Source organism: Podarcis gaigeae (genome assembly GCF_964106915.1).
Source record: "Podarcis gaigeae genome assembly, chromosome: 14".
Lineage (NCBI taxonomy): Eukaryota > Metazoa > Chordata > Lepidosauria > Squamata > Lacertidae > Podarcis > Podarcis gaigeae.
This window is the reverse complement of record NC_139690.1, coordinates 39687788-39711957: the sequence shown is the minus strand read 5'-3', so window position 1 is coordinate 39711957 and position 24170 is coordinate 39687788. Positions and strand designations below refer to the sequence as shown.

The following is a 24170-nucleotide window of genomic DNA, read 5'->3' as shown; positions in this document are numbered from 1 at the left end:
AATCACTTCCTATGTTCCTCTACTAGTACTCCTTTATGTTTTATAGGCCAGTTTTAAATATATCTGAGCAGCAAGGATGGCATAAATGGATACGTGACCAGATAATGGAAAGCAAATGAGTTCCTTGACAGAAGAAACACAAGATATAAATGCACATAAATAAATAAGACAGCTGGGGTTATGCCACCACCATCCCTCTCCCCTTCAGTATATTAGGATAAGGCAGCAGAATACCCAGATCTAAAGTGCATCTCCTTGCTTCATCAGAGCTCTGGATAATTGGTATGCCCAACAGTTCTCTCACCGGCAGCCAGTTTTGTAACAGGTGGCCTTTTCGATCCAAGCAATCTCAGAGTGCTTAGTTTAATCTGGGGATAGGCTTAATATTTCTGTATTTTGCAAGCAATATTATCTGGAAAGGTTAAGCCTGTCAATAAATGTATATTTTAAATACAGCTTATATTTTATCCCATATGTTATAGCTACTGGAGCGAGAGGGCCATTTCGGTGCTATTTCCAAAAAAGAAACAAGCATGGGATGTTACAAATATATATATATACACAGCTTACAGTTTTACAAAGCAACAGCAGGCATTGCTACATGTGGGAAACACAGTGGTATCTCAGGTTACAGACGCTTCAGATTACAGACTCTGCTAACTCAGAAATAGTACCTCGGGTTAAGAAATTTGCTTCAGGATGAGAACAGAAATCGTGCGGCGGCAGCGGGAGGCCCCATTAGCTAAAGTGGTACCTCAGGTTAAGAACAGTTTCAGGTTAAAAACAGACCACCAGAACGAATTAGGTTCTTAACCCGAGATACCACTGTAAAAGTTTCTGCCCTATATGAAAACGGCCAGTGGCTCCGGTTATGGATGACTCATGCATATGCAAAAATGCCACATATTATTACAGTATCAGACCTTATTGGTTGTTCCTCCTTTCCGTGGTTAGCTTCCTTTGAGCGTCTGCTTAACCAGCAAGGAAAACCATGCCTCTTTAATTCCTCTGGGCTCCCTGCTGCCAGCATGAGGCATAACTGAACTGGGTTTGACCAGATTGTTGGATGTGGAAACCCAATTCCATCTCTCCCTCCCTCCTGCCAGCTTTCCCCCTTTACAAATGTAGTCAGCCAAAACTGTTATGATAACCCCCAAGGCTGTACTGAGCACTGTAGAAAGAGGGGTTTTTGTTTGTGTGGCTACACACACACACACACACACAGCACTGCTTCTCGGGAAATACAAAACATTCAACTGGTGTGTCCATGCCAGATTACTAATGCATGCACCTCCTACACACAGTGCAGGAGTCCAGGCCATGGTTGGCACAAGGGAAGCACTGATTTGGCCCCAATGTTTGCAATTATCTCGTTAAAAAAAAGGGGGGGGAATACAAAATTGTTCCTAAGCCCCACAGCTGGAAATTGCAGGGGCTCTTTTCCCCAGCTGGCACATCCTGAATGCCATTTCACATTAAAGGCACAGGAGAGGCATTCTGGGAAGACAGAAGGTCACAGCCAGAAACTGGATTAGCGGACAGTGCAAAAAATATGCATAAGGTTGAAGAAACTGAGTATGTTTAGCCTGGATAAGAGAAGACTGAGGTGGTGGTGGAGGAGGTGGGGATGACAGCATTCATATACTCAAAGGGCTATCCCACTCAAGAGAGCAAATACGGTTAAGACAAGTCCAAAAGCATACAAAATAGACACTCATGGCAGAGTCCCATTTAGTCAGCTGGGAAAGCCTGTCAAAACAAAAATGTATTCAGCTGCTTCCGGAAAGCTCAGATAGTGGGTGCCTTGTTGTATTTCAGCAAGAATGCTATTCCACACAACAGGGGCAGCCACACTGCTCTGGGTTACTGAGGAGTGGCCTTCTGAGATCTTTGGGACTTGCAGAAGAAAACCCCCTATACTTCCTTAATGGGCATAAGAGACGGAAAGGTGGGTTTCAGTTGGAAATTAGGAGAAACATCTCAAGGATCAGCTCAGCAAAGGAAGCAATTACCTAGTGGTGTGTTGGGCTCTCCCTTGCAGGAGGTTTCAAACAGAGGCTGGACAGCCATCTGCCAGGGGTGTGCTAGCTCTGGATTTCCGGCACAGAGTAGGACATTGGACTAGCAGCCAGGGAACCTTTGGCAGTTCTCTTGGATGCTCAGGTAGCTGCTGTGCCCAGAAATGCCCTTTACACAACCTCAGCTGCAGAAACCAGGTCTAGCCACTGTTGATGTATGCCAGGGATGGAGGACCCCTGGAAAGCTTAGGCTTACTGTTGGCACCAATGACAACAAACCCATTGGGATCAGCTGTGCTACAGACTTCCCCACTGAGAACTACACTGATTTGCTGTAAGCACAAATAACCCTTTGCACTGCCAATTTCAATTCAAGCCTGCAATGCAATGGGCACTCCTCTGCTGGTGTTTGCAAAGGAAAACCTTTACGATGGCTCACCTGGCATTGCTGTGATGTCAAAGTGATTCACAGGTGGGAGTCGCTGCCCACCTGTCAAAATGTCCCACAGGGGTTGGAGGAGATCTGGCCCCGATAAGATTACTGCAATGCACCCTATGTGGGGCTGACCCCCACATAAAATAAGGTAGCACGGGCAATTTTTGGCAGGACTCTTAAATGGGGATTCTCTGTTTAAGCCATGGCAAAGGCTGGGTTGTACTTCAGGGGAGCATCAACTGAGCTGGAGTACAGCAAATGCACTATTTCACAGCAGAGTTGTATTTGTGGTCTGTGTCCCTTTTGTGTGGTAACTGCCCCACCACACATCTCTACAGAACAGGATTCACTGAGAGTGACCCAAAACATAATGTCAAACCACAGTTTCCCAGAATTTCTCAACCAACAGCTTCTGACAAGCCATGCTTTGTGAGCATCTGCTCAACAAGGATCTGAAGCCATGGTTTGAAGTTTGTTTGTAATCCATATTTGGGGAAATCAGTGCCAGCACCCTCAACTGACAAACCCTGGTTTGAGACATTGCTCTACCAGGGGATTATTAATCTTGGGGGATTATGAAAGAAGACAGGGCGAAAGGTAAAGAGCAGAAACTATGGGTTGTATATCTATATGGAACACTCAGCATGGTATGGAATCTACTGCTACTGCAAACCATTGTTTGACAATGCATTCGAACCAGCCCATTAGTGAAATTATGCCCTGCTAATGAGATGTGTAGGTGTCCCCTTCAGGCTGTTTAAATTGAAATAGAATTATAGAATTCACAGAATCATACAGCTGGAAGGGACTCTGAGGATCATCTAGTCCAACCCGCTGCAATGCAGGAATATGCAGTTGTCCCACGGGGGGATCGAACCTGCAACCTTGGCATTATCAGCACCATGCTCCAACCAACTGAGTTATTTGCAAGACCTGGCTGACATGGCCAGCAGTTCCCCCCTTTGTTACCAGAATGTTGTGCAAAGCCAGATTCTGTTGCTGCATTGGATTGGTGCTGAAAGCTTCTGTTTTTCCTACATGAATTTGGATGGTGGTAAGGATGATTGGATATTGGGCATCCAGTTGACATTTTCTGAGCATTTCTGTTGAAAGGGGGGCAGAATGTGGGGAATTAATGCAACATGCCAATAACTTTTCACAGTTGTGTGCTATCCTTTTTGCCGGGAGAACTGACCCACTGCATTTGCATTAGCTTTTGAGCTTTATGTATTGTTTGATAAACGGCTTAACGTTCTCCCCTTTCTGCCCTGCACAAATATGAGTAATCGTGTGCATTGGACGAGACATGAAGGCATATATTTGGGAAAGCAATTTACAGCCTTTTTACATCAATATCTTTTATATTGCACCATTGTTTATGCATGTTAAGCGTTGCTGCCATCCCTTGGAATTCCAAGGTGAGCTAGGTCTGTAAATCTAGCCGTCCCGTTTTATGAGAAGATGTGTGCTCAAACACTTTCAAGCAATGTTAAGAGCGTCACCTTGTGCCCCCCCCACAAGCATGTAAATATTGGACATGCAACATTAGTAATATCTATTTTAAACTCTGATCTCCCAAAATGCAGTACTGCATTGCACTTAAGAGAATCATAGGATTGGAGGAAGTCTTACAGACCACCACACATTCAGATGTGGGGAATATTATATTAGTTTTCCCGATTATAATGCTAGGGCTTCTGACCCATTTTCTTATGTTCCATCCTCACTGCAGTAGCTGTCTATGGAACTGTGGCTTTTTGACCGATATACTGGAACGTCATACGTGTCCTATAAACCAATTGACAGGGTGTGACACAATAATCGGTGTCATTGGACAATGTCACTACTCCCCCATTTTTTCTGCACGTGTGTGCTTCTGTCCCCCCCCGATTCTCCCAAGGAAAGAGCAGGGAAGAATCGTATGCCAGTATAACACCCCAAATTTTATCCCTCTGTTCCAGCAATTTTCTGGGTTAAGCAGCTGCAAATATTTTTTTCTTTCTGGAATCAAATAACATGGAAATAAACTCCAACCATGCGCTATATTCCATTAGTTCTCCAGGAGTGGCTTTGATGTCATGTGGAAGTTCACATGCCACACACAAATGGAGAAACTGAATAAACTGCCTTGTGAAGCAGTCCAAATCCAGCCTTCTGCTTACTTCATGAAATCCAGAACTAAAAATGCCCTTGTCCCCAGCCTTCACTTGAAGAACTCCTGCAAGTCTTTGGTTCCATCACCTAACTGAAGGGGTGCCAACCTTTATGGATCAGTGGGAAGATTTCAAATTTTGAGAGAGTCCTGTGGATGCTGATCAGAAAGCAGCTGTGATGGGCGTGTGGCCTATCACAACATGGCTGCCATGGAGGGCATGTTTTCACTCAAAATTAGAGAGCAGCTTTCCCCATAATTGCATTTCCATACTGGAAAATGCTTAACCTGTGGAATTTGCCTGCCATGCAGCTGTTAAAGGCACAAGAATCAGGGCTTTTTTCCCAGCCAGAACTCACCAGAACTCAGTCCCAGCACCTCTCAGGTGGGTGCCATTGCCATAATAAGAGAACAAGGGAGGTGTTCATGGTGAATTCTGGCATCTATTTCTCTAGAAAAATAGCACTGACAAGAACACGTTTTTTCCTCCAACACCAACCCATTGCCATCCTGTATCCACTAACCTGGGAGGAAGCCCCATTAAACACAGAGATTCATTTATGAGCAGACATGTACACCATTGTACTATAAATTAACTGTACAGTACGGTGAATTCTTAATGAGTGTCTGGCTTTCAACTGCTATCTAAGCCTCTTGGCAAAGTTTTCAAATTTGCCTTTTGGGGGGAATGGTATTCTCCACCCACCCTCACTTATCGCAAAGCAGCATTTACAGGAAACAACTTCTAGGGACTACCTGATCTCAGTCGAAGCCACCGCAGGAAAGCTGCATCCTAAGTGCGAGGGGAAAAGGAAGGGCAACCAGAAAGAGGAAAAGTGCACCAAAGAAGAGGGGGAAAGAGCAGATCTTTGGGAAACCAGGGATTCCTATTATCTGGCATCCAAACAACTCATTGGAAATAACTTTCCTTAGCTGAATGATCTTTGCACTTTTGGGGGGGCGGGGAGGGGGGAGGAGAGGAACTACACATGCAGCTCATAACAGGACTGAATAAACTTAATACCAGCCACATGTAAAATTGGCACAGCCTGAATTGAGCCTGATCCATCCATCCCTAGCGGCACGTGCAGCCAAAAGGCTCATTCCCCTCTTGGCTTATTAAGCTGATTGTCCAGACACGGTCAGTAGCAGCGCCAACGATTTTGAGTGCTCCACGAGGCTCTATTGCTTGCAGTACTCAGCGTTTGGCATTTAAAAGGGCGAGGGAGAGTCACAATCCATCTTCATAGCTTAGTCACCTAATTGGCTGCTGAGAGTTGGCTGTCTCCCTGCCTTTTCTTCTCCCTTTCTACTTTCCTGCTTATGAATTGTCCAAAAGGCCCTTTAAGTGAAATTGGATAGGCTGCAAAGTGTTGGTTTCATCTGTTTTTGCGTGTGCGTTTGTTTTGTTTGCAGTTTAATCAGTATGATCCAGATGCCCGTGTGAGGAAACCGGAGCTCGATTTTTAATTATCTCTACTTTGCCTGAGTTAGGAATTCCCGGTAGTGCTGTCTGCAAAAAAGATGCCAAAACCCGCATTGTTCTTTAATTAGCTGTTGTAATTGTTTCAGCCTAATCTCCGTGATTAGCAGCAGCATTAAATACAGCAGTAAGGATAGACCTGCTCTCTTTGTGCTGCCCTGGTAAGCACACGCCTTCTCCCTTCTGGTAAGGGACATAATATAAAATCAATTAGGATGCCAACCGGCCTTTGATTGGAAAAATGATTAAGACCAGCTACCATGAAGTGCAGATGGCTTTGTGGAGTTGCTTTATGGGCACCCCTCCACCACCGGGGTGGCTTTATAGCCTTGGGATTTGTGGGCTGGAACAAGAAGGAAGCATGCAGAGGTCTCTTATGATATTTCCTTCCTCCATACAGGCTGGAGCAAAAGGCACAGGAAGCCCACCATTGTCGAAGGCAGTCCACCTGTGAATGTGAGTAGCTGGAAACCACAGGAGGGGAGAGAGCTGTTGCATTCAGGTCCTGCTTGTGGACTTCCCAAAGGCATCTGGTTGGCCACTGAGAGAATAGGATGCTGGACTAGATGGGACACTGACCTGATGCAAGAGACTCTTCTTAGGTTCTTAAGGTTGATGGGGAAGGGAGAGCTGGGTCACATCACTGGCCCAGCCCTTTGACTTCAGCACCACTGGAACAGGCAACCCCATGTGATCTGGAGCCCTGATTGCACAGAGGAGGCTGCACAAATACAAAGGATGGACCTCCAGCCAGGCATGGAGCTGGTGGATCGGATGGAGTGGTGGATACAGTCATTTGTAAAAGATGACACTAACCGATGGCTAAATATTGCACTGTGCGTATGTAAAAATCTATCACCCCCCATCTCCTTCTTAGTCCAATATCTGCAAGTGATGAAGCAGAAGCTTGCTTACAAGAGCTTCCATTATAATAAACCAATTAGCTAAAGCCCTCGTTGACCTGAAGCGTGTGTGTTGACTCCAGAACGCCCACACTGGTGCCATCTCGTTGGAAGCTGCCAATATCCCCTTCTGAAGCTTAGGGCAGAGGTGGGTAGGCATTAGGCTTGCAGGATTCACCTTGCTACTTGCTAGAAACTGCAGATTAGGGATGGGTGGATCTGTCCATATTTGTTTCTCAATTTCCCAAACTTAATTTCAGTTCTACACACTTCCACATCAGCTTGTGATTTTTTTTAAAAAAAAGTTCTCATGAAAATTCATCAATATTGTCCTAAGAATTTCTTCCAGAATATACAGTTGTATGCAATTTTGTCTAAAATACACATTTCAATTTTTTTTACACAGCAATTTCCCCAAATGCAACGTATTTCTAAGCTCAGGCACCCTATATCTGCACTTTCTGGAAACAAGTGAAGACAGTTCACATTGTCTCCATATGCAGTCAAAAATATATGGACAGTGGCATTAATGGAAAAGTTCACTAAACACCTGAAAGCCCTGAGGGGTAAACAAAATGCAGATGACTTTATAAAAACTTGGTATCCCTTCACTATTTTTCAATGGACAATTCTGCAGTGCGGCATCTTCAACACACACACCTGCAGCTCTGGAACAACATCTTCCATTAAAAACACCGCTCCATTCCCGGATCAGGGAGAGAGATGGAGGGATTACAGGGAAATGCTATAGTAACTTGTTACGTGTATCTTCTTAGCTGTGTAATTTCAAAAAAAATGAAATAAAAATATTTATATTAAAAAAGGACATTTTGTTCAAACAGGCTTTTATCAAGCTAGATAAATGGGACTTAGTCGAAAGGGTCTGCTTTGTATGGATTTAATATTATGTTAGATGTTGTTGTTGTTTAATCTCAAGACTTCATGATGAAGTTTAAACAGCCCTCCAGTAATAAAATGAAAAAGAAAAGAAAAGAAGAAGTATAAAACAACAACAAAAACAGAGTTCACAACCCCAACTGCATCTTCTGCCAATTTCTGACGAGTGAAATACAGACTTCATATGCAAACCTCTTGTCATTTTTCTATCAGTAGCTGCCCCTTTGACCATATCACAGGGAGTCCTAGGGTTTGTCTTTAAATATCTGGTTCCACAAAGTAATGTTTATTCTAATTCCTGGGGAAAAAACCCTGACTTATAAATTAAGAGTATCTCTGGATGCAGCTGAACCTATGGAGTTTGCCTCCATTTGTCGGCCATTTGTTACCTTTATGATAGGTCTATTATGGAGATGGAAAGTCCCAATGAAATACGGCTTTATTTTTGTATTCATAGCATTTATTTTGTTCTTTTTCTATATCGGGTCAGTTTTTGTTGTTAACATTCAATTCAGCATGTAGTCTCTTGAGAATGTACTTTATTTTATGAGGTAATGGCTGTTTTTGTGTTTTTTTAACCGCTTCTAATAATCTAATGTGTAAATTGCCTCATGACTGTTGCTTGGAAGGCAATTAAGGAAACAACAATAATCGTCGTAACAAGAGCTTAACCCCACAGCTCCTTGGGTGGAAACGGCGACTTCCACCCTCTCCAGAGAAGAAGCCAGTTCTGAGGCTTTGCCTCCAACACAACAACTCCAAGGCACATGTCCTTGTGAGGCTGCGACACAAGCAACTTGCCAAAGGTCACATTAAAAAGTCGCCATTCGAAGCAGGATTTAGATGGCACCCTGGCTCGCAAGTCGAAATAAGATGATAATGCTCCCAGTTTAATATCATTCTGACAGTTTTAAAAGGTCAAACTGTGAAGAATGCTGTATGTGCTCAAACTCTTTGATTGGGATAAATGAATTTTTTTTTAAAAAAATGTGGTGGGCGGCTGGGGGGTGGAGAGACTTCTGCCAGTCATCAGTTTGATGCCAAAAATAAAAGGTGGCGACCTCCATTTCTTCCAGCTCTCAAATGACACGTTTCTGGGTTTTCAAAGTCAAAAGAAAAAGGCAGCTTTGAAAGGTTACCATGAAGCCGATCTGGAGCTTACTGATAAAACTTAATTGATTTGTTGCCGCTTTATTATCAAGATTTGAGGTATCAGCTTTCTATAAAGTTATTTTCAGGTTGTACAGAAGTAGGGGCTATGTAACTTTGAAAGTTTACACGACCCACAGCTGTCCTATTAGGCTGCGTACAAACTATTCATTTGAAAAGCATGACTTCTGCCAAAGAATCCTGGGAACTGTGGTTAATCCCCCACAGAGCTATAACTCACAGTACTCTGAACAAACTACAATTCCCATGGTACTTTGGGGCAAGTCCTGCATGCAGCCTTCTTGAGCTTTGGCCATGGTTCAAATGTTTCCTTGGCTATAAAGATTTTGCATGGACAGGAGGAGTCTCCCCAACCCCAGGCAACCCCCAAGGGGAATAATGACTCAAGACAACGTGCTATTGGATTAAAATTGGCCACAACTTTATTACGTTTCAGATGTAGGGAGAACTTGGCTCAGGCATTGGGCGTTTATCTTTCCCAGTCCCCAGCCGGGGCTCTGGGAGACATCAAGGTTATCCAGATTGTGTGGGGATTGGACTGGCTCTGAAGAACATATGTTCAAGCAGAGAGACCGCCCCCTGTTTTGCCACCATCGCAGGGGAGAGCAATGACAACCTCTTGGCGTATGGCCAATGCCTCCCCTCAAGACCCCTTTAACAGGGAACCCTGGGATCACCGCCACAAGGGGGGTTTGGGTCACCGCTTTATGCCCCCCCCTTTAGAAAGATAGTCTAAAGGATTCCGTCCAAGGCCTGAAACTGCCAAAGTTGTGACGTTTTGCTATGGGAAAGGCAAAACCTGCCAATGCAGGAAAATTCCTTTCTGACCCTTCATCAGCGACCATGGCATAGCAGCGCCCGCGTACCTGTGGAGAAGAGGCTAACCTAAACCATGGATGGGGAACTGTGGCCCTCCAGATGTTGCAGGACTATAACTTCTGTCATCCCTGACCCACACAGCCCACCTGTGGGTCAACTGTTGTTGGGGGTCTGCCTATGGCGCAAACTGATTCTGGTAGACTCCACCACCTGACTACTGGCAGAGGGTGCTGTGGCCCATTAGCACCTGAACTGGATTTCTGATCCAAGATCCCTTAAGAGATCAGGAAGGGCACTCCTGCTCACTAATGTTGCAGCCTAATGCCTCTTCTGCCAATGAAACGTGAAGATTGCTATAACATACCCAGCGTGCACACTGATTGGCTCCTAAGTTCCTCTACAAATTCTCAGTCTCACATGCAAATGCAAAGCATTTCTTGCCATATGGGAGGCTGAGATGCTGGCTACTCTCTCCCTCCACTGCTGGGTGGCAAAGGCCAATCCCTGGGAGCATGGAATTATAAACTGATTGATGTGGTTGACTTTACTGATTATTATACTGAGTAATATTTTTTTTTAAAAAAAATCTTTTACCAGATATCAGTGTCTTGATATTTATGTCTACTGTCTTATTATTATGAACAGTTTCAGTTTATTCCATTGTTCTGTGTATATTGTGGTGTAATTGTTTCACAGGCTGATGTGTTCATTGCTGTTACACGTTTGTCAGTTTTGATGAAAATTGCCTTGAGCATAATAATAAAAATGGAAAGGGAGAATATTTATGAAACTGACATTAATAAGACTTCTGGAAGCATCAACGAGTTGGGAGTTAATACTATATCATTGTAAGATTTTCCAGTAAATCCAATTTATTAGTCTAATAGTACAAACTGCATGGTTAACTGCTGCCTTTCACTCATCCACCCACACCCCTTGCTGGCAACATATTCTAGATAAGCAATGGCCTGATAATCACTAACTCATCTGGAGAGTAGATAATGGAAGACCTAAAGGAAAACCATCAACTGATTTGATTTTTTCTTGCATTTACGCTGAAGAACATGGGAAGCTGCCATATACATACAAAGCCAGACCATTGGTCTATCTACCTCTGTACAGTCTATACCTGTGTTTCCCAAACTTGGGTCTCCAGATTTTTTTGGATTACAACTCCCATCATCCCTAGCTAGCAGGACCAGTGGTCAGGGATGATGGCAACTATAGTCCAAAACTGGCTGGGAAATCCTGGTCTACACTGATTGACAGCGGTTCTGCAGGGTTACAGACAGAGTTTTCCCCAGCCCTACCTGGAGATGCTGGGACTGAACCAGGGACCTTCTGCATGCAAGGCAGATGCACCACCACTGTGCAACAACCCTTTGCCCCAAACATGGCCAACAGCAAACTAAAGCTGGTGGACAACTAGCAATGTCCCATGATGCTCTTATCCTGAAATTGCTGCTCACAAGTACTGGACATACAGATTATAAGAGGAGTTATGAAATCAGATTTCTTTTTATCCACCCTTCCTTTCCAGTCCTTTAGCACAGGGGCCGCCAGTGCCCTTCAAGTGCTGTTGGACTATGATACCCGTCATGGCATCACAGAATTGTAGAGTTGGAAGGGACCCAAATTGTCATCTTGGTGCAATGCCCTGCAATGCAGCCACCACAGCTAAACAATCCCTGTCAGGTGGCCATCCAACCTCTGCTTAAAAACCTCCAAGGAAGGAGAGCCTACCACCTTCCAAGATAGTCCGTTCCACTGTCAACAGCTCTTACCGTCAGAAAGCTCTTCCTCATGTTTAGTCAGAATCACCTTTCTTGTGATTTGAATGCAGTGGTTTGGGTTCTACCATCTGGAACAGCAGAAAACAAGCTTGCTCCATCTCCATGTGACAGCCCTTTAGGTATTTGAAGATGGCTATCATATCACCTCTCAGTCTCCTCTTATCCAGGCTAAACATATCCAGCTCCCTCAATCGTTCCTGATAAGGTCTGGTTTCCAGACCCTTGATCATCTTGGTTGCCCTCATCTATACACATTCCAGCTTGTCAACATCTTTCTTAAACTGTGGCGCCCAGAACTGGACTCAGGACTCCAAGTGATACTATTACTTCCCTTGACACAACACTTCTGTTGCTGCAGCCTAGAATACCATTAGCTTTTTCCCACTGTTGCATCACACTGTTGACTCATGTCAAGCACTAAGACCCCTAGGTCCTTTTCACCTGAACTCCTGCCACACCAGGTGTCCCCCATCCTATATTTATGCATCCAGCCGACCACTGCTGATGCTGCCTGGGGATGATGGGAGTTGGAGTCCAACAATATCTAGAAGGCATCATGTTTACTATTCCTGGCTTAGTACCACCATTATTCCTCAAACTTCTGCAGCCAGAGGCAATAGGGCTTTACATCCTTTCAAGAATCAGTTGCATTCAGAGCATGAACAATAGCCCTGGCTGAAAAGCTGACGTGCCAGATTCGTGAGACCAAACGGAATTCTAACCCCCATCTTTTCTATAATGCGTGGCAAACATTTTTGGATTATATGCATCAAGAACATTGTGTTTATAACCTCCTGAGATCTCATGGCAATATGCAGGGGGGGAAACTGGAGTGAATTGTAAGAATTTGATACAATATTTTAAAGCAAAGTGGTTGATGTGTTGTGCAATATGGTGTTTTGTGTGTGATGTGGAAAATTGATAGATTTACATCAGATATTGCTACACAACCACAAACACACACAAAATCAGCTGCATTGAACATTTCAAACCTGCTATGTGCTCTTCTTTTCAAAACATACACACATGGGAGTAAATGCAATAGTTTAAGTCAGAACCCAATACAGAGTTTGCTTGACAGCCATGGGAGATTTCCTCCTCCGTACTTTCTGCTGCCAGCTTTGAACATGAGAAATATGGCTTCAGAAAAGAAGAAGAAAATGCAGCAAAAACCAAATCTTTTTGCCTCCGATGATCATCTCTCTTGGTGCTCAAACTCTGGCCCTTTCACAACATGCAAAACACGATCATTTGAGTTTTGTCTCCCCGGTAAGCCCTCCTTGATCTCAGTTCCTGCTTTTGAACTGCTTTGACTCGGTCTCAGCACCGCAAGGTACAAAGACGGCGCACATGAAAAGCTGTTTCCCGGCCCCCGTAATAGATCTCAAATAAAAGAGACTAGCAAAACAGTTGGCTGAGAAGTCCCGGCTCTGAAACACACCCAGCAATTCCCCCATTTGCTCTTATCCATATGTAGAACCACACACTTAATCTCTATCTTAATTATTTAAGAGCAGGTGTGCATGTGTGAGTGTATAAGCACAGTTTCTTCTGCCTGCTGGAAATATTTATGTCCTCCTGGAAAAAAGGGGGGAACCACAGAGACTTTGAAAGCCAGCTGGCATTCGCCTTGGCACTCACTTAGCGAGGAATTAATACGCATGAAGGCTGAACTACATTCGGGTCGGGGAAGGCAAATTAGAAGGGCAGATGCCAAAGACATTTTATACACGCTCTGTGGCTAAATGGAAAACCACAGGCCTCAGGCTTGGCAATTCCTGACTTTCAAAATGCTTGATGTCTACTGTAGTCGACTGTATGCATGCACACATACATACGCACACTACCTAGCTGTGTTCAGGGAGGAACTGAGGCAGGAAAGACCCATTTACCAATCTCGGTGAGATTGGGTGCCATTTTGGCTCCCTTTCCCCAAACCACCACCATTAGCAATCATGTGACCAATTGGATAACTGGCATTTTTTACAGTTGCCACATGACTTTTGTTCCATGCTTCCAAGGAATCCAAACTACAGTGTGGCAGCAGGACCTACTCTCTGGAATTCCCTGCCCATTGATCTCACTACACGCATTTTTGCACACATTTATTGGGCTGGAGAACAGCATTGGAAAATGCAAATAAGATCCTGTTTTGAATGATACTTGCATTGTACTGTTCCAGAAAGTGTGAATTATTAGGCAGTTTCACTTTTACATTCAAATTAAATTGAATTTGTCCCCCATTCCTAAGAGGCATGCTGCTCTTAACCCCCCTTTTTTGTTTGTTTCTAAAGTAGGTTTACACTGCCTTGAATCATGTTCTCAGGGTGGTTTAAAAAAAATGAATAAAATGATTAACAACAACGCACACACTACACCCACTGATGACAAAATAAACTGAGGTCACAAAATCACGAAAGTAGCATCGGCAGAATCACTTGGCAGAACTGAAATCACATCCAAAAAGCTTTGGAAAGGTGTTTGCCCAGTAGTAGTGCTGGTTGTTTTTACTCAATGATGAGGTAAAGTTGTGGTAGACACCACTCCCACCAGTACACTTTTTAAAAGCCATTCTATGCACAAGCTGCAACCATCCTCTTCCCTCTTCAACAGGTGGCTATGAAATAGCCACAGAAAACCACACAAGCCAAGTTCCTTTTAACAACCTCTAAAACCTACTGCCCATGGGCAAAAGGTGAAGCAGTTTAAGAGCAGCTTCCTTGTGGACTGTGGAAATGCTAAGCCAATGGCATAAGAAGAAGATCTGTCAATAAGAGTTAAAAGTTGTAGCCAACTCAGAGGAGATCTGCTGAAATTAAGTTTGTGAAGGCCACTAATTTCAATGGGTCTACTCTCAGTAGGACTAGCTTTGGATACCACCCTAAGGGATCAGGAGGCAAGGGCAGAAATACTTATTCTAGCTGCCAACGATATCAGACACACTTGAGGCAAACGGATTAAATCTGTGCCATCTCGCTGCATCCCTGTCACCAAGATAATTGTAACCCCCCCAATCAAAGAAATGAAGAAGGGAATTTAATGACACCATCACACAATGGACTGCAAATATATGTCTCAGTCATTTATGGAAGCCTGATGAAATTGTTTTGTTGTTTATAGAGTTTGTATGGATGGTTTTATTGTTTGCTGAACTGATTTTATTATGCCTAGAGCTTGTGTGTCTGTCTTGTACTCTGTTCTCCCCACTCTTACCCACTTCAATGGCTTTATGGTGCAAAGTGGTCCAAAATTTTGTTTAATAAATAATAAATAATAAACTGAACTTGTCTCTCACTGAATATGTGAAACACTTCCCATCGTGGTGACCTTAAAAGCAACGTCTGACACACGATGCATTTTTTTACACCGAAGGTGAAAATCTGAAAAGAGACGCCATTGTCTTCCTTCCCAACGTGCCATCTGTCTGGGAGGATGAGCAAAGAAATAAAGAGACGATACAGAAAGTGCGGTACAAATAGGTTGCTTCACCTCCAAGGTGGGAATGACATCCTTAGAACTGACAAAATGTACACTCTTCAACAAGGCACAGTCGAGATGTAATGACAGGCGACATCCTGGCTTTGCTGGCTTTCAAAGGAAGGGCATGCCAGAACATCCCAGAATTTGAATAAAGACTTTAAGAAGAGGACATGATAATAAAGAACTCACCTGGGTTTCCAAGCCTTTGTAAGGATTGAGAGGCTGATCCTGTAAGAAGAATACAGAAGAATAAATGGATTATTTCAAAGAGGCCAATTGCAAGTAGACATTATCATTATCATTATCATTATTTATTAATATTCATAGTATTGGGGGGGGGGTTAGTCCACAAACATTACATAAGCCAATACATTATTTTTCAGCTTTGTTTTTGACATTTCCCTTTCATTGAAATTCACTAAAATTAATTATCTAATTAACTGTGTAAGTTTCGGTTGCGGCAAATAGCAAGACAAAAAGAAGAAGAAAAAAAGATTTCATTGGAAGCCGAGCTGTAGCAGAATAGAAACAGTGCTGATTGCCATGAATCCAGAACAGGCTGGAAATCGCTGCCTCCTTACATTCCTGAGGATAAACTGGAGCTCCTTCGGTCCCAGAACTGGGACCAAGAGCAGCTCTAAATCCCTGTCCTCTGGCTCAAGAGGAGGCTGAAAATGTTCTAGTGGTCTCCTCACTGCATAGCGTAAGGCAGTTTCCATTCAATGGTGTGATGCGGAAGGGGAGCACGTGCCTGCCCCATCCCTTAATGTCCTCAGACATAATTTCCAGCAGGACTGAAATGTTCAGCTCCAAGTTTTTATCTCAGTCAATGTATGTCAGAAATAATCCAAGAACAAAGGGTTGTATCCAATGCTAGTACAGTGGTACCTTGGGTTAAGTACTTAATTTGTTCCGGAGGTCTGTTCTTAACCTGAAACTGTTTTCTTAAACTGAAGCACCACTTTAGCTAATGGGGCCTCCTGCTGCCACCGCAGCACGATTTCTGTTCTCATCCTGAAGCAAAGTTCTTAACCCGAGGTACTATTTCTGGGTTAGCAGAGTCGGTAACCTGAAGCGTATGTAACCTGAAGTGTATGTAACCCGAGGTACCAATGTACTACTCTGCGTACTAGCCACTATGACCATGTTTTCCAGAACTCAAATTCTGGAAAGAAGATGGGAATTTAAGAACCCTGCCCCCTCCCCAAGCTCAATGAGTTTTTTCTTTTTTTAAGGAAAATAGTTGTGTGGTTTGTTTGTTTGTTAAGTACAAAAGAAACATGCACACTTCTGCAAAACATCTGTGCTTGATGGCTGCAGATATTCCTGCAGACTCGTTTTCTATCGCACCCCTGCTTAATTGGAAAGCTTAACGAAGTGAAACCAGGTCAATGATGCTCTCTCTTTCATCCATCACGCCTGTCGGAATTAGAAGGCTTCTGTTTACAGTTGGTTCCTGCTTGTCACTTCATGGGGGGTGGGGGCTCACCCCCACTCCCTCCGAGATGAAGAATTCTAACCATCTTGGTTATTGCAGCTACCTGCAAATCTACTCCTGAAGAGCCGCCGGCAAAATAGCAACAGGTAACTGTCATGCTCCTCTTCCTCTTTACAAACCTGATGAGGCATGGCTTTATAGCTGCACGATTCCATGCTAAAAGAAACATTAATAATTCTGGGAAGCAACTTTCGTATTCATCTAGTGAGGACAGGAAGCTGATCTATCTGGGTCCTCAGTATTGTCTATGCCTATTGGCAGCAATTTTCAGACAGGAGTCTCCCCCAGCTATACAGTGGTACCTCGGGTTAAGTACTTAATTCGTTCCGGAGGTCCGTTCTTAACCTGAAACTGTTATTAACCTGAAGCACCACTTTAGCTAATGGGGCCTCCTGCTGCTGCTGCACCGCCGGAGCACGATTTCTGTTCTCATCCTGAAGCAAAGTTCTTAATCTGAAGCACTATTTCTCGGTTAGCGGAGTCTGTAACCTGAAGCGTATGTAACCTGAAGCGTATGTAACCTGAGGTACCACTGTACTTCTTTGAGGTTGAACATGGGACATTCTGCATACAAAATCTGCGTTCTACCACTGAGCTGTGTCCTGTCCTCCAATGACCAGTGGCTGCATTCGGTACTCGGGAAGTTGCATCATACCAAGTGAGACCACTGGGCCATCTAGCTGGGAGCTGCCTAAAGTGACTGTCAGCTCTGCCATGACAAGGGTTGGACTACACACCCCCAGAAGCCCATTCCAGCTCTTTATGATTCTTTGATGGAAGCGTCTTGCTTAGCAAAGCTACAGGGATGCAGTGACAAAGCTGAACAGGGACATCTGCACTGCCAGGTAAGACCCAGAAGGTTAGCAGCTCAATGGCAGAACATCTGCTTTGCATGTAGAAGGTCCCAGGTTCAGTCTCTGGCATCTCCAGGTAGGGCTGGAAGACAACCTTGTCTGAATTCCTATTAAGTCCTTGCCAGTCAAGCTACATGGAACTGAGATAAACAGGTCTGACTCAGTCTGAGGCAGCTTCTGATGCCCTCTTCTAAGGTCACTTTCCTGGAAGAGGGCATTGAAAGAGTTTTAGGAAGAAGCCATATCAGTAGAGAGAAGGGTGGTCCTCGAGATAAGCTGGGTGGAAGGAGAAGGGGAGCACTGAGCATCTTCCAAGCACTTCCATGCAGTGCTCTGGGAAGGCAAGAGGGTCCCCATCTCCAAGACTGCTGGTTGAACGCCAGTTGAAGTCCCAACATAAATACAGAACTGGCCCTTACATGTTACAAGAAAAGCTTCTTCAAATAAATCACTCACATTTTGGCTACTGCCATTACCAGGACTGGTGTCGGAGCTGGCACTGCTGGGTACCTGCAGAGGGCCCATTATTGTTCCTGGATGTCTTACCACTCAACTCCTCCATCATCTCTTAGCATGTTCCTCTCTCCAGACAAATGTGAAGAGCAGGAGTGGGGAACCTCAGGCTCTCAAAACTCCCCTCAGGCCACACCTCCTCTCCTGAAACCACTTCCCTCCTTCACACCCTCCTTGAGTGTTTTTGCCTGGCTGAAATATGAATGTTGCTCTCTCTGGCGGGTGGTATGGACTGGGACCAGAGGGAAGGGGAGCAATAAAATGGGTAGTGAGGAGGAAATGGGCCCACTCAGGTAGGGGCTTCCAGTTTGGGCATCTTGCCCAAGGGTCCCCAAAACCTGGGTCCTGGCAATGGGCATTGTGACTACTGGCCAACCATTCCATTGTCTGGCAGATGGGTGGTTAAGCTGTCCAGAATGACTTTGTTCAGGCCCTGTTAACAGCTAAGGAAGGCAACATGAAAGGAAGAGTGGGGCAAGCTCCAGGTGCACCCAAACTGTATTCCAAAGAGACAGAAAACAATTATATACTTGGTTCCTGGCACCAAACTCGCCTGTCAAAAGGAGGAATAATTAAACTATTCACTGCACTGGGTATCACCATTACATTATTATGATAAAGTTGTCAGAAACTATTCATCGCTAATTTGATTTTGAACTCCGAGCCAAGGAAGACTTACACTATAAGCTACATGGAACTCTGCATGGCTTCCAAAAGCAATCAAAAGCTCAACTCATGAAACAGAATTGCTGCTACTTTCTCAACACAGCCTGTCAATTAGAAAATTCTGGGCCCCTCTGAATGCCTTACGTTTCTTACCCAGTTTGGGGGCCTATTTGTGGACCTGTCAATGGAATTTGACTAGGTAACCTGAAGAGCTGCCTGCATACATGGACAGCAGCTTGGGCCCCAATGCCCTCGAAGGGCCCGTGGGTGTCACCTGCCCCGGACCCTTAAAAAAGGATAATGGGAGTTGTACTTCAACAACAGCTGGAGGGACAAAGGTTCCTCACACCTGCTGCAGAGGTTTTCCCAGTAACATTTCCGGTTAGAAACAGATAGCCTTCGCATCAAACACCATCCCTGGACCACAGAGCTTAAGAGAATAGACCACAACGGCTTCTATTCTACAATTAAGGGTGCTATCCAATTAACAAAAGTGAAGATTTATACACACAAACAAACAAACAAACAAACAAACAAACAAACAAACAGAATTTAAGCTGCTAAGAAGGAGGGAGAAAGAAAAGTCAAACATCATGGTGCCTGTAGACCATATTGTGTGGTCTCGCTCCCCAGGGTTCCACCATTACGACCTTGGCATGCAATAATGTTTCTTAAGTGTTAGCTTAACATGCTGTGAGATAATGGAATTCTAGGAGAGAGCAATGAAAATAGGTGGAAGCAAAGCTTGGGTTTGCTGCCAGAAAGTTTTGATGTCCCGGGGAGCCTTGGAGCCTGTCCAAAGCAGAACAGAGATGCAGAACTGCTGACTGAACAGAAGATATATGAGTGTGTGTGTGTGTGTGTGTGTGTGTGTGTACAAATACCCTCGTGCATGTGCAAATACACAGAATAACTGAAAAGATTAAACTGAAACAAAAGCAAAAAACACACACCTCATATTTGAGACTCAGGTTCAAATCTCCATTCAGCCATGAAGTTCTTGGGCTGACCTTGGACCAGTTACTATACCACACTTGGCAAAAACAGTCAGTGGTAGGGCGGGATGAGTTCTTGAAGACTGAAAAAAGAGCCCATGTGGAAGGTGTCACCTGATATCATGGTGATGTCAGGTGGGCAACCCTGCCCACCTAAGAAAAATGGCTGGTGGAGGGTGGGACAGATCTTCAACAGGTTGAATAATGTTCCCCACCACTGTTATACCTGCCTGGGGTCTCAGGCAGAGGTCTTTCCTTCCCAGAACCTGCCACTTAATTCTTTTAACTGGAGATACCATGGATTGAACCTGGAATCTTCTGCATCTGCTCTACTACTGAGCTTTGGGGGACTTTTTGATCACATAAAAGGTGAGTAAGAGAAGATACGATAAGAGTGTATGAAGATGGTAAGCGTGTGGATAAATGATAAAGAGTGTGGATAAAGTGGGCTGAGAAATATTATTCTCTCACACACACAGAACTAGAACTTGAGGCTATCCAACAAAGATGAAGAACAAACAACCAGAATAACCACACAGCCCACAGTTAAACTGAATGGAACCCAACTCCAACAAGATGGAGTGACAGCCACCAATTTGGATGGCTTTAAAGGGGGACCAGGCAAATTCATGGGGGGACAAGGCTATGTTCTCCTTCCACTGTTGCTGAGAATCACAAGTGGGTAGAGTGATGCTATGCTCAGGTGCTGTTTGTGGACTTTCCCATGGCATCTAGTTCACCATGGTGAGAACAAGATGCTGGAATAGATGGGCCTTTGGCCTGATCCAGCAGAAGGGGTCTTCTTGTGTTATAAGCACAAGATTTACAACAAGTCCCTGGGAAGACCGTCTCACCGCAACCACAAGATGTGTAGAGTATAGATTGCAGTTATTCAGCGGTTGAGAAACCACACACTGCACCTTTCTTTAGATCAGGCTTTCCCAAACTTGGGTCTCCAGCAGTTGGACTACAACTCCCATCATCTCAAGCTAGTAGGACCAGCAGTCAGGGATGATGGGAATTGTAGTCCAAAAACAGCTGGAGACCCAAGTTTGCCTCCTTCCTCCCAAATGAGTAAGGAAAAATACCCCCTTTTTCTCGGTAACCAAGGAATCTGAATAGAACCCTGCTCCTTCTCCTATTTGCTTCCAGGATGGGGGGTGGGAATGAAGCAGGATTTACCAAATCCTCTGCAAAGAGGGTCTTACACGGAGACCCTCTTTTCATCCTCTCCTACCTCCCGGCACCCTCCCTCATGAATGGCAGCTGGGATATTGTTAGCAGGAGTTGCAAGAGAGGGAGAAGAAGAATGAAAGAGCTCGTTTACGTAAGCAACCCCTTCCGCTCTCTGCTTTGGGGGTTAAACCCTGGGCAATGCCCGACTCACGTAAAGCATTCCTATTTGCCAAGCTGGCAACAGATGCCATGCCTGAATATCATATATATATGTGCACAAACTCTCTTTTTAAGCAAACACACAAGCAAACACAAACTCACACAAACACACACACACACCTCTCCAATACACAACACCCCGACAAGAATAGCTTCTTTCTCTTCTCAGCTGGACCGGCTCCTACACAATTGAGAGCTATTTTGCGGCTGGGGAACCTGCAAATAGCCTTGGCACCCAGCGCCACACTTCCTGTCTAATGGGCAAAGAAACACTGTGTGCCGTAAGCTGACGCGTCGCCGTTTGTGCGGCTGTGAAAGCGGAAGTTATCGCATCTCGTGGGCCAAATGAGAGAGGCTGGGGTTCGGTGTGACACCCTCTTGCTTCAACTGCCGCTAAGAAACGTCCTGTTTAATCAAAGCATGGGGTTTGGAGGGGGGAAGTGGGGGCTTATTCTCACAGGCAGGAAGGCCAAACTCAAAACGTTTCAAAGTACTGGGGCATCTTCCAGCACTATTGCAAAAGGAACAGCTGGTGGAAACGCACATTTGACAGGCACAATGGATGCCTTTCAAGAATGGGAAGCAATGGGCTCCCCCTCCATCCCTTCTTCTTTTCCTTCCCTCAAAAACTTCCACTTCAACAGCTTTGTTTCCAGCAGCTTTGTTTCCAAGAGGTACTCTGTGTCAAAGACTGCCAAGCTCAGAAAAAAACAAACCTGTAGCCCGGGGCCTGTGAGACAGTCTGGGAGCAGCTGTCATAACTGCAACAGCAGGACATGTGAGAAAGCAAAGCCAAAGCTCCGGGGTGTGTCATGACACAAGGGGGCAATTCCTGGTTGAAGCCTAAGGGCCCCTTCAGACAACCTGTTGATTGAACTTTCATCCAGATCTGCTTGCAAGAAGCTTTATGCAGAGGTTAGGCCACAGCCACAGCCACACCACAGGCCCTTGTGTGGTGTAGTGGTTAAGAGTGGTAGTCTCGTAATCTGGTGAACCGGGTTCGCGTCTCCGCTCCTCCACATGCAGCTGCTGGGTGACCTTGGGCCAGTCACACTTCTCTGAAGTCTCTCAGCCCCACTCACCTCACAGAGTGTTTGTTGTGGGGGAGGAAAGGAAAGGAGAATGTTAGCTGCTTTGAGACTCCTGAAGGGGAGTGAAAGGCGGGATATCAAATCCAAACTCCTCTTCTTCCTCTTCTTCTTGTGTCCCTATTTTCCAGCGACAGTCCCGGATTTACGGAAGCTGTCCCGGTTTCCCGTTTGATCCCAGAATGTCCCACTTTTCCTTAGGAAGTCCCTGTTTTCATCGGACAAATGTTGCAGGGTATGAGAACCCCAAACCAAGGAGGTAAGTAAGTAACTATACAACCTTTAGAAGACATCTGAAGGCAGCCCTGTAGAGGATTTTTAAAAAAATGTTTAATGTTTTGTTATGTTTTTATATATGTTGGAAACTGCCCCGACTGGCTGGGACAACCCAGTTAGATAGTAGTAGTAGTAGTAGTAGTAGTAGTAGTAGTAGTAATTTATTTATACCCCACCAATCTGGCTGAGTTTCCCCAGCCATTTTGGCGGCTCCCAATCAAGTGTTAAAAACAATACAGCATTAAATATTAAAAACCTCGCTAAACAGGGCTGCCTTCAGATGTCTTTTAAAAATAGAATAGCTGCCTATTTCCTTGACATCTGATGGGAGGGCGTTCCACAGGGTGGGCGCCACTACCAAGAAGGCCCTCTGTCTGGTTCCCTGTAACCTCACTTCTCGCAATGAGGGAACCGCCAGAAGGCCCACAGCACTGGATCTCAGTGTCCGGGCAAAACGATGGGGGTGGAGACACTCCTTCAGGTATACAGGACCGAGGCCGTTTAGGGCTTTAAAGGTCAGCACCAACACTTTGAATTGTGCTCGGAAACGTACTGGGAGCCAATGCAGATCTCTCAGGACCAGTGTTATATGGTCTTGGCGGCCACTCCCGTTAGATGAACGGGATGTATGTGATTGAATCCCTCCTGCAAAATGTTGGTAGTTTGGAGGCAACTCAGGACAATGTTTTACAGGGAGACATCAGATGACAACCTCCTACATAGAAATATTAAAGAAAGGGAACTCTCAAAAGCAAGCCCCCCTCAGCCCCGATTTGAAATCTTATGAGTAGCTCTGAGGCACATAGGGCCCTGCTCACAGCTAGATGCTGACTGAAACCTGTGTTTCCTGCCTTACACTGAGTAGGACTAATCTACGCCAGATCTTAAACTTTGCAATTGGGTTTCCACATCTGTATTTTTGAGAAGCCACATTAAGAGCGCCCTGTATATGCATTCTCTCCCTCCCCACCTCCGATCTCCTCATGATTTTAAAACTGCATTACAATTCATCCCATTTAAATATCTGGAGGGCAAAGAAATTACCAATCAGATCCTGAAATAATCATCTCATCAAATAAAATAAAGGTCAAACATCCCATTGCCCAGATGATGTAAATCATTAATCTCTAGCAGCAGTTGGGGACTGCTTTATTTCCTTCAAAGAAAGGAAGATAATGAGCACTGAAGTCAATTGGAATTTCAGTGATAAAACATTAGCCCAACAATGTGGTTTCACTGAATGTGGTTTGTTGCATACATACAAACAAAAGACGTGCTCATGTTTCCGTTGCTTGATTCCTGCTGGAGAGTCCTACGTTATATGGCTTACCCACCAAACGGCCACTCAGTGCAACAGAAGGAAGGCAAGTCTAGTCCTAGAAAAGGTTCGCTGATATTTGGCAACAGCCAGGTTATCCAAATGATCAGCAGGACCCTCCGAAAACTCAAAAGACACACCAAGATGAGTCACAGAGCAGATTTTATGAGCAGCTAACATAGAATGTTGTTGTGCATGGATGTCCTTAAACTGGAGGTTATGTGGGAAAGGGCTATGGCTCAGTGACGCAGCATCTATTTTGTATGCAGAAGGTCCCAGGTTCAGTCCCCAGCATCTCCAGTCAGGGTTGGGAACGTCCTCTGCCTGAAACTCTGGTGAGAGGCTGCCAGTCAGTGTAGACAATAAGGAGTTAAGTGGACTGACAGTTTAACTCGGTACAAGGCAGCCTTGTATGTC

At 44.7% G+C, this 24170-nt stretch overlaps 1 protein-coding gene across 1 annotated transcript in view; it reads right to left on the bottom strand.

The window, feature by feature from the left end:
- Positions 1–24170, bottom strand: part of XYLT1 (xylosyltransferase 1) — a 161894-nt gene that overhangs the window by 92314 nt on the left and 45410 nt on the right. Inside the window, exon 2 of the mRNA XM_083711384.1 lies at positions 15340–15378. Within this exon, the coding sequence (XP_083567510.1) occupies positions 15340–15378 (39 nt within the window). The remainder of the gene's footprint in view (positions 1–15339; positions 15379–24170) is intronic.